This window comes from Canis lupus, chromosome 2 (assembly GCF_048164855.1).
Source record: "Canis lupus baileyi chromosome 2, mCanLup2.hap1, whole genome shotgun sequence".
Lineage (NCBI taxonomy): Eukaryota > Metazoa > Chordata > Mammalia > Carnivora > Canidae > Canis > Canis lupus.
The window spans coordinates 35,129,398-35,143,296 of NC_132839.1; the positions used below are offsets into that span (position 1 = coordinate 35,129,398).

The 13,899-nt window shown below is 36.3% G+C and overlaps 1 protein-coding gene across 5 annotated transcripts in view; it reads right to left on the bottom strand.

Annotated features, from left to right (window-relative positions):
* GABRA5 (gamma-aminobutyric acid type A receptor subunit alpha5) overlaps positions 1-13,899 on the bottom strand; it is an 82,539-nt gene that overhangs the window by 25,105 nt on the left and 43,535 nt on the right. For all 5 annotated transcript variants that reach the window (XM_072795436.1, XM_072795432.1, XM_072795426.1 and 2 more), the window contains one exon: positions 1,524-1,606. In XM_072795436.1, the coding sequence (XP_072651537.1) occupies positions 1,524-1,606 (83 nt within the window). The remainder of the gene's footprint in view (positions 1-1,523; positions 1,607-13,899) is intronic.

The window sequence follows — 13,899 nt, forward strand, 5'->3', positions numbered from 1 at the left end:
TAAGTTTTGGAGAGTCAAAAGTTATACATGGATTTTCAACTGTATGGGAAGTTGGTGCCTCTGTCATGTTGTTCAAGGGTCAACTGTATGTAAACAACTACAGCAACAACTAAAAAAGCTATATAAAAATATACACAGTTCCCAATTTAAGATGGTTTGGCTAAAGATTTTTCATCATGGTGGTACAAAAACAACATGCACTTAGTAGCAACTGTATTTCAAATTTTGAGTTGTGATCTTTTCCCAAGCTAGCAATATGTGGTTCTGGGCTGTAGCAGTGACCCACAGCTCCCAATCAACCAGGTGATTACAAGGGTAAACAACTGACACATTTGCAACCATTCTATGCCCATGCAATCACTCCATTTTTAATTTTTATACAGTATTCAATAAACTGCATGAGATATTCAATATTTTATTATAAAATAGGCTTTGTGTTAGATGATTTAGTCCAACTGTCTGCTAATATAAGTGTTCTGAGCACATTTAAGGTTAGTTAAAGCAGTAAAAGTAGAAATCTGACAAGGCTGCATACTAGAGGATCCCAAATCCTATATCCCAAATATGACATTCTGGAGAAGGAAATCTATGGATACAGTCAAAAGATCAGTAGTTATTAGGGACTGAGGGAAGGGAGGGTGAATCAGTGGAGTACAAAGGATTCTAAGGGCAATGAAACAGCTTTGCATGATAATATAATGGTGTATACACTAATCAAAACCTATAGAATATACAACGCAAGAGTCAACCCTAACATAAACTATGAACCTTGATTAATAATAATTTAACAATATTGGTTTATCGATTATAAAAAATGTAGTACATTAATACAAGTCTGCTGCTCAGTCTCAAAGAGCACATTCTTCTGCTTTCAAAAATGAAAACTTCACATAGCATGAGCACAAATGATAGCATAAAGAAAGAATGGAACAGTTTGGTTCTAACCCTGCCTCCCAATATCTCAGAAGTGAGGATGAGGCTGTAGGCATACTTTGGGGCCAGTGTCCTCACTCCACTGTCTGGGATGGCTAGAATTCAATACTTTCTACTAGAATCAGAGAGATGTTCATGTTTCCTAATATGTGTACAGGGTCAGTTAGTGAGGGTGAATATGATAATGTCATTGCTCTCATGGAACATTTAGAAGAAGTCAGTTAAGACAGCAATGACTATAATGCAATAAAAAAAGATACTGGCTGGGTACTAGAAACTGGGTCTTGAAGACTGGCACCTTGGAGAAGGCAACCTGCAATCTGAGAATTGAAAACAAGAAAGAAGTGTCAGGTGAAGATCTGGAAACACTTCGCCAGGATCAAATTCTGATGGTTCATGCCTCTACTCATATTCTCTCAGTCACAGATAAGGAAACTAGTCTGTGAGGACAAATGTATAAGAAATCCACAGCATTGGAGTCTTCTCAAGTAGACTGCTATCCATTTTCACATATGGAACCTAAATTCTGAATAAATGTGGAAATAACCCCAAAAGTATATCCATGGTTCTTACTTGTGAAAATAACTTACAGCTGCCAAATTTCAGAGGGCAAGCATGGGCATCCATCGGGAAGTCCTCAAGTTGCATTGGGCACTCTGCAGAGATGGTCAAGCTGAAAAGTAAGAGATGCAGACCTTTATTTTTTAAAAGATTTTATTTATTTATTCATGAGAGAGACAGAGAGAGAGGCAGAGACATAGGCAGAGGAAGAAGCAGGCTCTCCCATTGGGAACCCAAGGCGGGACTTGATCCATGGACCCGGGATCACATCCTGAGCTGAAGGCAGACACTCAACCACTGAGCCACCCAGGCATCTCGAGATGCAGACCTTTAAATGACTTACCAATTCTGGCTATTTACTGAGCAGCCACCATGTTCCATAAAACCATGTTAAGTACTTCACTTATTATTTTAATTACCATCTTTCATGAAATTGTCTAAACTGTCCCATCAAATTATATAGGTTTGCATTGAAGATGATATCATTTAAAAATAAGGCTTAAGTCAAATCTAGTCAGTTCTGTATCTTGGTCTGTGTGTCTATACATACATTACCACTTGTAAAGCAATTTCCGATGGCTTTAAAAATGATTTATTCTTTGTTTCCCATCCCTTATCCAAAGTAATCTAAAAAACTTCTTTTAAAAAGGCTGAAAATATATTGATTTTCTATAATTGTTTATAAGCTCAAAAAATATAAATGTGCAACATAAATGCTCAGTGAAAATCTTGACCAGAAGCTGGCTACAATTATTGTATACTGGACTGATGACATGACACTGTAGAGAAGGTGAAATTGTATTATGACAGCAATCTTCTGTACAGCCTAATTGTTTTAATCCAAGCCTTGTCTTCCAGATAATAATACTACTATCTACTACCACTGTCATCAATGACTCAAACAGCAATGGTCATAATAATATCCACCAGGTCTATGCCAGGCACTAATGCGTCTAATCAGAGTAGCATTGTTAAGATTTGTTGCTATTAATATCTGAATTTAGAAGTCAGGAAAGTGATACATAGACATTAAAGGATCAGGACAAGGATGTGGAGCTATTATGTCAGAAAGTCATCATTTGATTCTAGGCCCTCAACTGCACTGGTTCCCTACTGGCACATCCACCACACACCAAGTGGTAATGGGTTCTGTACACTTCCAAAGTGGCCACACTGTTGTGCTTTTATTTCGCTACAAACTTCACTAATTAGGTAAATTTCACTAAATTTCCTTAATGCGTTAATCTTCTGTTTCTTTGAATTTCTTAATCTATTATTTAAAATGAAATTAAATTACCCAGAATGAACTCATAAAACATTCACCTTTAAATAACTGTTATATTTATGTTTTTAGACAAATAATAATTTGACATGATATTAGCACTATTGGTCCTTCCCTCTTATATTGAGTCTGGATCTTGCTATGTGCTCAGGGTGAGAATAAATATGTAAAAACATTCATTTTTGCCTTAACTACTTCCTCCTGTTACAACAGATTAACCTTTTGCTATTAAATTGGGCACAGAATTCACACTTGATGATTACAGAGTAGCTAATGTATGTATTCTCTAAATAAATGAATGACACAAACATATGAGTCAGTCTCAAGCCAATAGCTTGAGAGGCCATTCCCCCAAGGATGGAGTAATGCTCAAAAGGTGTGAGTCACATGGACTAGAACACAGCACCAGAGTTTCACATTCAGGCAGGGATATGGCATTTAAAATGACACACTGTATATGTTCATAGAAGAATGTGGAAATGTACAGAGGAATTGGAAGGAGAAAACTACAAATAGATATCATTTAACATAATTTCACCTGGTAAATTTTGTTCAGGGTTTTTTTGAGATGTATATGTATACATGTATACATGTATATGTATTTTTTTTTGCAAAATATATGTAAAATTCAGTCTTTTTTATGCCTAACATTAGGAATAGGGTACTTCCCATGTCAAAATCTCTATATAACGATGACTCTAAAACATGAATATTTAATTCTAGGATACAGATGTGTGGGCTATGTGTTTATATATATACATATATTACATGTATATATTACATATACACATGTGTACATAATATGTATAATATTAATGTATAATAATAACAAAATAATGCATATATTAAACCAATTAGCTATTGTTAGACTTTTAGATTGTTTACATGAAAGGACCTCTCCAACATAACATAAACTATGTAAAAGAGCTATTATTAGAGACTATGAAGTGGATAAATTGAATACTTACTTATTAGAATTAGGGAAATTATGACTTAAAATGCCTGTGAAGAGAGCATTTAGCCAACACATAAGAAAATAATGCTAACTGTATCTGGCTGTTAGCAAATTTAAGACTTTTTAAAAAAATTTTATTTATTTATTCATGAGAGACACAGAGAGAGAGAAGCAGAGACACAGGCAGAGGGAGAAGCAGGCTCCCTGCAGGGAGCCCAACGTGGGACTCAATCCTGGGACTCCAGAATCATGCCCTGGGCCGAAGGCAGCGTTAAACAGCTGGGCCACCCTGGCTGCCCCAATTTAAGACATTTTTAAAGTAAAGCAAATAGTGGGACAGAACATTTAAAGGAGTCAAATATGTTTTAAAAGATAAACTCACAATGAACTCAGATAATCTAGAATTTTCTTCAGACGCAAATTTTTAGTGGGATGATAGGAAGTATATATAGAGCTGTAATGCCAAGTATAAAGCAATAAATATGAGAATAAGCACACAACATAACAGTGCTGTAGGAACTTAGAGGAGACCTGTTTTGATTTGGAGATTCTGTGCTGGTCTACAGCCTCTGTTCAGACAGGTTATGGATGCTGGTGTAAGGAAGACCCTGGGCTCAGTCAGTGGGAGCAGTGGGAGGTAGGGTGTGAGCAGGGCTGCTTCAGGTGATCCTGACTGTCTTAGCCCAGCCACAGGTATGACACATTTGAACCAGTAGACCCAGCTCTGCAGTCTTCAAGTTGCCCCCCACCCCCAAATGTTGACAACTTTACGGGCCCTAGTCTCATCATCAGAGTGATGTGGAGATGGTCTCTCCACAGCAGAATCTTCTCTCTAGACACAGCCATGTCTGCCAGCTCACATAACAGCTTCTGTCCCCCAGGAAACATACTACTGCCCATCAGGCCTGGAGGCTGACTTGAAGCCAGATGTGTTGTCTGAGTCCTTGGCAGTGTGGTGATTCATGGTTAATCCCTCCTCCCTCTCTGCTTTATGGTGGTACTTTGCTTCCATCTCCATGGCCCCTGGAGGCACCACCACCTGGCATTTCTATTGTTTGCCCCTACTTGTCAGAGAAGATCCCCTCAGGGAGACTTAACCTCCCACCGTGGGCACAGTGCTCACTCCTGACTTTTTCCCCTTTTCCTCATGTCTTCCTTCTTTCTTGGCCAACATCATGTATTTATAACAAGGATTAAAAGTCTTCCTTTCTGCCATGGTGGTCTCATCTCTTTCTTACTCAGTTCATCTCATGTTCTCCTTTATTCTGGCTGTTTGGTGCTGAGAGCTGGTTACTTCTGAAACCGAATACACTGATATTTAAAGATGATAAGAATTGTATACCAATGAGTTTGCTTTCAGCATATAGCTAGAGGAGCAGAGAGTTTAGTGATGGTAGGCAGAGACCAGTGGACAGAATTTAGCTGGATCTAAAAAGAAGAGTATGTTTAAAGAAAGAGTAATTCCAGCAAAAACACACAAAAAAAGATAGTAATTCTACAATTACCATCTCAATAAGTACTATCAGTAAAGCCTCATGGACTGTTCCTCCATTTTAAAAGGCCTCCTTAGAAGTATAGTTCCAAATCCTGGAAAAATATACATCTATGATAATGTCTTCTAAAGGATGAATGTATTATTCAGCTAAATCCCCTAATAGCAAATGTTTCAGCCTCAGTAGGTAAACAACATTTAAATTTTTGATCTCTTCAAACATTTCCAAAATGGCTTATGCCTTTATAATACTCAAAAAATATCTCTAGATAAGAGGAAGCCTTCCATTCATGGAGTCCCTGAAATGTAGAATGCCTCGATATATAACCAACCTCCTTCACACAGAATTGAGATCAAAGCACTCTAAAGAATAATAGATTGTCATAGCTCCAAGGAGCCAGTCAGGACACCTACTAGAAACTTTCACTTTCCAGATGAAGGAAATGAAATCCAAAAGGTTAAGAAATGTGCCTTATGGAAAAACTTTACTGAATTACTAGTAGAACCAAGAATCTAGTACTTTTTTCCCAGAGGTTGAATGTCAATTTTTCTTCCCAGTTCTGTTAAGACATTTAAGCATTAACTCATTGAAACATATGTCCCAATTTTCAACAACATTTTATTTTTAGGGTGGGAAAGGGCACTTTGTGAGATAAACTATTTGCTTCAACTTGGATTTATATTATCCTATTTAAGGGTTTAGGATCCTAAACTCACTAGAGAGCTCCCTGCTTGACCAGGGGCAGCTCACATTAAAAAGCACTTTAAGATGGTTAAAACAGCCAAATCTAAAGTAGCTTTGCCATTAACTAACTGTGTAACCTTTGTAAAACTGCCTAACTTCTCTGGTCTAGTTTCCCATTTGAAAAAGAAAGAAAATAACAATTGCTTTTACTCTCTGAAAAAAAAAAAAAAAAAAAAAGTTGGTAAGTGTGAAAAGGGGCTTAGTCTCCAGATGTCTACTCAATAATTTCTTCAGATTTGAGCCTTCTTCACTTACATGAAAATACTGCACTAGTGCAGTAGGAGGTGTATTGGTGGCAGGCAGAAAAATGGTCCTACAAAGATGCTCATGTCCTAACTCCCCACAGTCCCAAACCCATAGATATGTTACTTTAAATGACAAAGGAGCTTTATAGATGTGATTAAATTAAGGCCCTTGGGATAGGAAAGATTATCCTGGTTTACTCAGATGGGCCCAGTATAGTCACAAGTGTTATGAGAGGGAGGAGGAGACTCAGGGTCTAAAAGGAGATGTGATGACAGAAGTAGAGATCAGAGTAATGTGGCCATGAAACTCAGGAATGCAGGTGGCTCCTAGAAGGTTGGAAGAGACAAGGAACAGATTCCCTCCTAGAGAATCCAGAAAGAATTCCAGGGGCTTTATGCAACTGATACAATGATGAAATTGGATACTTAGATGAGATTTCCAAACAAAGTGTTGTAGTTGGGGCCTTTTTTTTTCCTGTTGCTTGTAGTAAAATGTGAGAAGAAAAAGATAGGATGAGGGAATAACTGCCAACAAAAAGGGACCAGGACTTGATGATTTGGGAAATTCTCAGTCTATTCAGGTTGCAAAAGATGCTATAATTAGAAGATTAATTGTCAGGAAAAAAAAAAAACCACGCCTTTAAAATAAAGACATGGGTATAGTTGGACAGCCTTTTGCCAATGCCTCAAAATATCAAAAGGTCAGAATATTCAGTTACACAGTAGACTCTTTGAGATTAGGTATGTGACTCATGGGTCCCCTCAACCGTGTAAGCAAAAGACAGGAATAAAGATTAGATTATCCATGAAAGATTTAACTAGGAGTCTCTAGTCTAGTAGTGTGAATTCTTGAGACACACATAAGAGACCTACAAAACTTTTGAGAATTTTATACCAGGAGAAACACTGCCAGTTTGAACTGAAAAGGACAGAGAGAGGGAACAGTGCTTCATTTTTTCCTGACATTTCCCCCCTTTCCTATGGGAATATCTGTAACTGTTATATGTCTGTCCTACCATTTGATTTGGGGAGCAGAAACTTGTTTCTTGAGTTCCACAAATTCACAGATGGGAAGGTATTGTGCCTCAGGGTAGATCACGCCCCCCGATCATCTGGCATAGCTGATTCAGATAACTCCAATAATGGTATTTGGAACTTTCGAGCTGCTGAGATTTGGTCTTTAATTCAATGCTGTAATGAGTTGTGACACTGGAGATATTGGGATGGGGTTAATATATTTTGCATATGGGACAGACAGGAGTTTTGAGGAGGACCAGAAGACAGATTGTGGTAGGCAAAATAACAACCTCCAAAGATAGTCATATCCTAGTTCTTCTTATCTACCACAGCAAAAGGAACTTTTCGGGTGGACAGGATTAAGATTCTTGAGATGGGAAGATTATCCTGGGTTATCTGGGTGAGCCCAATATAATCACAAGGCTACTTATAAGAAGGAAACAGGAGTGTCAGGCTCAGAGAAAGAGATGTAATGATGTAAGGAGTAGTTCAGGGCCAGGAGCCAAGGAATGCACACATCCTCTAAGAAGCTGGAAAAAGCAAGGACATATTCCTCCTTAGAGAATTTAAAAGGGACCCAGTCTTGCCAAAAGTTTGATATTAGCCATGTTAGATCTGCTTCACGCTTCTAGCCTCCAGAGCAGTGAGTAATAAACGTATGTTGTCTTAAGTCACTACATTTGTGGTAACTTGTTACAGCAGCAATAGGAAACTAATACAGGAGTTTCCCTTAAAAAATCATATTACTAATCAAATGGCCAGTTGTTAGAATGCTGAAGAGCAGCCCCATGTATATTTTGAAATCATTTTCCAAAGTTAAGAAATTTAGTAATATTAGCAAATTTATAAACAGCTCACAAAGTGTTTGCTACAATAAAAATTCAGAACTTGATAATGAAATAGCATCTCGTGCAAAGTATCCTGGCTTGGTCAGTTTTTGAGCTACACACCATGCCTCAGCTACATTTACTCAGTGGAAACATAACCTTTCTTTAAAGTTCCTACAATAGCGCTCAGGCAATATATGAAATTTTGGGGGGACTCTTAGAATTCAATATTAACATAGCATCTATCGATTGGTGTTATGGGAAAGAAATAAGGCTTAATTTGGTCTTGATACTTTTCTAGCCCCATGAGTCCTTGTAAAGAACAGATGAATGCTTAATGTAGATAACTTATATTTACCATAGCAGCTCCCATCTGAAAGGCTGAAGGGTTTTGAGATAGAGCAAAGCTGGCACTGTTCACCTGGCATTCCTGTAGGCAGCATCTTTATTATATTGTAGCCTCGCTGTGATGCCACTGGCTTATTCCCACCTGTATGGGGTTGTGAAGGGCTCCTTCAACCCTCCAGTAGGAATGCTGCTGGATAATTAATTCTCCTTGCTCTATGGCAAGTCACATCCTCATTGTTGATGTAACTGTAGATTCACACTGCATGTGAGGAGCATCTTTTCTACTGTGAGGGATGTCAAAAGGAAGCCCAGCCCTGAGGGGTATATGCCTCCTCTTTCTATATTTAACTCACCTCTAGACTGGCGAATGGAGAGAAGTTTATTCATGCATTCAGTTACAGATAATTGACATTATTATTAATACAAATATGTAAATATACTATATATACAAATATAAATTATATATATATATATATATATATATTTAATAAGTCACTGGTGCTAGGAATAACACATAGCCCTGCTTCTCCTTACCCTTTGATATCTTCCTGATGCTAAAACCCTACTCCACCCGAGATTTCTCCCTTGTATGCCTGAATTCAGAAAAAAACTTCAAACCTTTTCATTTAATAAAAGAATGCAAGAAAGCATCTTTCATCTTATAAAACATCACTAACATGATGTGCCATGCATACTATTGGTTAGGGTATACCAGTTCTTGGGAACCTAAATACAATTTATAATAATGTTTTGAGGAAAAATGTATTCTAAAATTCAGTCAACTACCTAAAAACTGAACTTTTTGAATTTAAACTTTTTGAAACAGTGCATGTTGGAATCCCAAGGTCATTGCCAGGCTCATCCCTTCCTCTCCCTTTTTATTAACTATAGTATATGTACTGATCCCTTCTGTGGTAGTTGTAGATCTACTGGCATTGTGTTTGGTTCAGACCAGAACTGAAAGCCTCATTACTTTCAGGACCTGGCTGTTGTGCTCGTCCTGGTTAGCCAACCTCCTAAAGGAGCATCACCCTAACACTAATGGCCCTACTGAAATCATAGGCAGTAGTTTTGCCTATGATCAAGAATAGATGAGATACCAAGTTCTTCAAGCGTTAGTGAGATATTGGAATGAGGAGTAGCCAATGGAGAGCTAAAAGAATAAAGGGTGCAGTGACCTGCTTAAAATGTAATAAAATTTAAATTCAGTGATGGGCAACCTGGTAAAAAGCAGAACTTAGGAAACTATGTGAAAATTCCAATAAGAATATACTAAAATGATGAATGTTCTGATTCATACATTTGTAGAGTTCCATGCTTTAAAAAAATCTGTTATGAACATAATGAATATCTTCTTTTCAGCAATGGAGGCAAATTCTACGACTTACTTCAAGCTTGAGTTACAGATTTCAGTAACTCAATTTTAGTCAGTAATTTCAATTTTAGTCAGTTGAAGGCTAATTTATTCATCTTGTACTCATAATAAAAATGTACATGAGACCAACCATTGGAATTATGCTGGCTACAAGTTCTCTGTGAACTTTGCATCCCTCTTCAGCTATTGGAAGCAATACTCATTTATGTCAAGAAAGTTAGTGTATGTGTGATAATTTTGCAAAGTTAACATATTTTATATCAAAAGGGGACATAAACTATTGACCTATTTTGATTAACATGGCTATATCTATTAATACTCATGTTTTTCAGGAAGGCATTCTAATGATTAACTTGAGAGTGGAAGTATTTTGTTAAATTTTTATATGTATTCACATGGCCAGCACAATTCTTACTAGATCTAAAGTAGGAAAATAAAGACAAGCCTGAACAATAAAAAAAGAATGCAGCAAAAAAGGAACAGCACAAATATGCAAGAAAGTTCCTTTCTCAAAATGAAATTCAAGTGTGTCTTTAATCATAAAGCATAAAATAATCAATACTGTAATGCAGGAGGAAGCAGACAGAAAAGGTAGTAGAATCAAATAGACCCTGCTTTAAAACTCTCATCTCAGGCTCTCAACATTCCTGGGCCTGAAATGTCTTCTAAAGGGGATTATACAGCTTATTTTACAGTGCCATTTTAAGTCCTGAATATAAATATGTAATGCAATGTCTGACACATAATAGATACTTTAAAAATGCTAGGGAAGAAGTAAAGGAGACATCAGCAAAAGTGGTGAATTAGGGAACACACACAAAAGCAATGAAAAAATTGACAAAAAATTGTCACATCATCTCTCTCTCTCTCTCTCTCTCTTTTTTAAAAGAAAACTGGAATCTAATAAAGAACTTAACAATAGCCAGGAGAATGCTTAATGAAGAAAAAAAAAATACCTGAATCCCAGTGAGCAAGTTCTGTAGCATTTGAACTTACCCTGTTACTAGCCCCCATTTCATAGTTCTGCAGTGACTTTGAAAATAGCAGCCCACATCCCTACTGTAGGATTCTGCGGGAGCTGAAGGTAGGTCCCTGAAGGACTGACTCAGGGTTTGCTTTAGTTTCAAATGACTCAGAGTTTTCCAAGACTCAGATGTCCTCTAAGGGACCATTTGTTCAAAACATTTAAGCACAAACATATTCACAACAGCCATGGGGCAACGTATACAGTGGGGGCAAACAATAGACAAACTGAAAAATCCAGGAATGAGAGCCTAAGGAAAGAGATACTTGGAGAAGTAAGGGCTGAACACTCCAGAGAATCTAGAAAAATATGTGCGTGTCCAGGACTGGATGCATGTTCAGAAAAGACCCAAGAAGACTAAGTTCTCATCTCCAGCTGAGCTAAAGGCACTGCAAAAGCAGGACATGAAAGCTATGGAAGTTATAAACTGCCTGGCTAAGCATGGAAGAAGCACCCCAACACAAACAAAACTTATCTGCAAAGACTGAGAATTTTCATTTTTTGGGAAGTGTTCCAGATTTTAATAACATACAAAAATATAAATGCCAGTATTATTATATTTTTGGTTTATAATCCCTCTCTTACCCTATATTATTTAAAAGACAAATGAATAAGATGAGAATTATCAATTAATGTTACTGGCCACACTAAGTAAAATGATGTAATTTGTGACAATAACAATATAAGGGAACAGAGCTATGCAAGCAAAATTTTTATATACCACTGAAACTAAGCCAGTATTAATTCAAACTTGATTGTCATGAATTTAGATGTTAATTTAAATCCCCATAGTAAACACTTGGAAAATAACTACAAATATATACAGTAAGAGAAAGGAGATGGAATTGAAATGGTACACTAGGAAAAAAAATTAATGGAACACAAAAAAGGTACTAATGGAAAAAACAAGGAACAGAAAAGAAATAAGACATATAGTAAGCAAATAGAAAAAAGGCAAAGTCTTTTCTTGTCAGTAATTATACTAAATATAAATGGAATAAAACTTCAATTAACAGGCAGAGACTAATAGAATCAATAAAAGAATATGAACTATGCTGTCTACAACAGATTCACTTTAGTTCCCAAAACACAAGAAGTTGAAAGTGAAAAGACTGAAAAAGACAATATATTCAAACCATAACCAAAAGAGAACTTAAGACAAAATTTGTTTTAAGAGACAAAAAAGGACGCTATATAATAATAAAAGGCTCAAGCTATCAAGAATATATAGAAATTATACATACATGAACCTCACTTCAATACCTCACTTTCAATAATGGCTAAAAAAATTGGACAGAATATTGATCAGAAAATAGAAGACTTAAACAGAAGACACTGAAAAGTAATCAGACCAAACAACTGTATACAGAACACTCCAACAAACAGCCATATACAGAACCATCCAACAACAGCAGAATATACATTTTTTAAGGGCACATGGAACGTTATCCAGGATAGACTGTGTGTGTTCACCCACAAAAAAAGTTTCAATAAATTTAAATACTGAAATGATACTAAGTATCTCCTCTGACCACAATGGAATAAAACTAAAAATCAGTAACAGAAAGAAAAGTGAAAACTTAATAAACATGTGGATATTAAACCACATTCCTAAGTAACAAATGAATCTAAACCACAAGAGAAATCAGAAAATAACTTTGAAATGAACGGAAATGAAAAACACAGCATGCCAAAATGTACAGGATGCAACAAAAGTAGTCCCTAGATTGAAATTTAGAGCTATAAATACCTACATTTTAAAAAAGGAAGAAACAACTTAATTTCATATGTTAAGAAACTATAAAAAAGGCAAATTAAACCTAAAACTAATTGAAGGAAAGAAATATTAAAGATGGTATAAATTATATAAAGAACGGAAAAAACAATAGCTTACTGGGCTTACAAAGAGGTCCTAGGGCATAGGGCATGCTAAGTAGTAATGTGAAACCCTTAGAGTCCCCAACCCCAGTGCCAGTCTTCCACACTACAGATAATGCTGTTTTCAATTTCTGAATCTTTTCTTCCAGATTTCTGAATGCTATAGATAATGAATGGAAAAATTTAGCCAGTTTTAGAGTATTATTTGACATGTTTTAACAACCTGGAATCTTTCAAATGATGACACCCCATCCTTCTTTTGGGGAGATAATAGAAAGGATGGTGTTGTAACAGGTAGGTACATAGGAGGACACTTGATGTATAGGTGCATAGGAGGACACTCGATGTACTAAGTGACCCTGAGAAGACTGACCCAAGGACAGCTACATCAGAGTGGCAGCCTGCATCATCTTCCATAATGCAAAATTCCATATTTGTGCTGAATCTTCTGTTGGTCTTTATTCACTGAGCAGAAAGCATCTCGTTTTCCATACTTAGAGACTTAACAGTGATTTTTCCATTTAAAACTGCCAATCAGTGCCATTGCTCTCAATTTCCATGACTATGGATTGACTCTCAATCTCTTTTTCATACTTCACATTTCAAAATGCTCTATTTTCTACTATGGTAACCTCCTTGTTTTATTGAATATAGTTGACATACAATGTTTTGTTAGTTTCAGATGTATAATGATTCAACAATTCTCTACCTTATGAAATGCTCACCACAATGAATGTAATTACCATTTGTAACCATACAAGCTATTACAATATTATTGATTTTATTCCCTATGCTGTACTTTTTATGTCTGTGATTCATTTATTCTATGACTGGAAATTTGTATCTCTTAATCCTCTTTATCTATTTTCCCCATCCCCTCACCCACCTCCCATCTGGCAACCACTGGTTTGTTCTCTGTATTTAGAGTCTATTTCTATTTTGTTTGTTCATTTGTGTGTTTTTTAAAATTTTTTAATGAAAAACTAATAGTGGTATATATGTAAAATGGAATATTAATTACTCAGTCATAAAAGAAAGATGAAATCTTGCCATTTGTGACAACATGGATGAATCCAGAGGGTACTATGCTAAGTGAAATAAGTTAGACAGAAAAAGAGAAATACTATATGATTTCACTTATATGTGGAATCTATAGCAACTCATTCTGTGAAGTCCATCATTCCCACAAAGCCAAACAAGTATTCTAGATATATGGA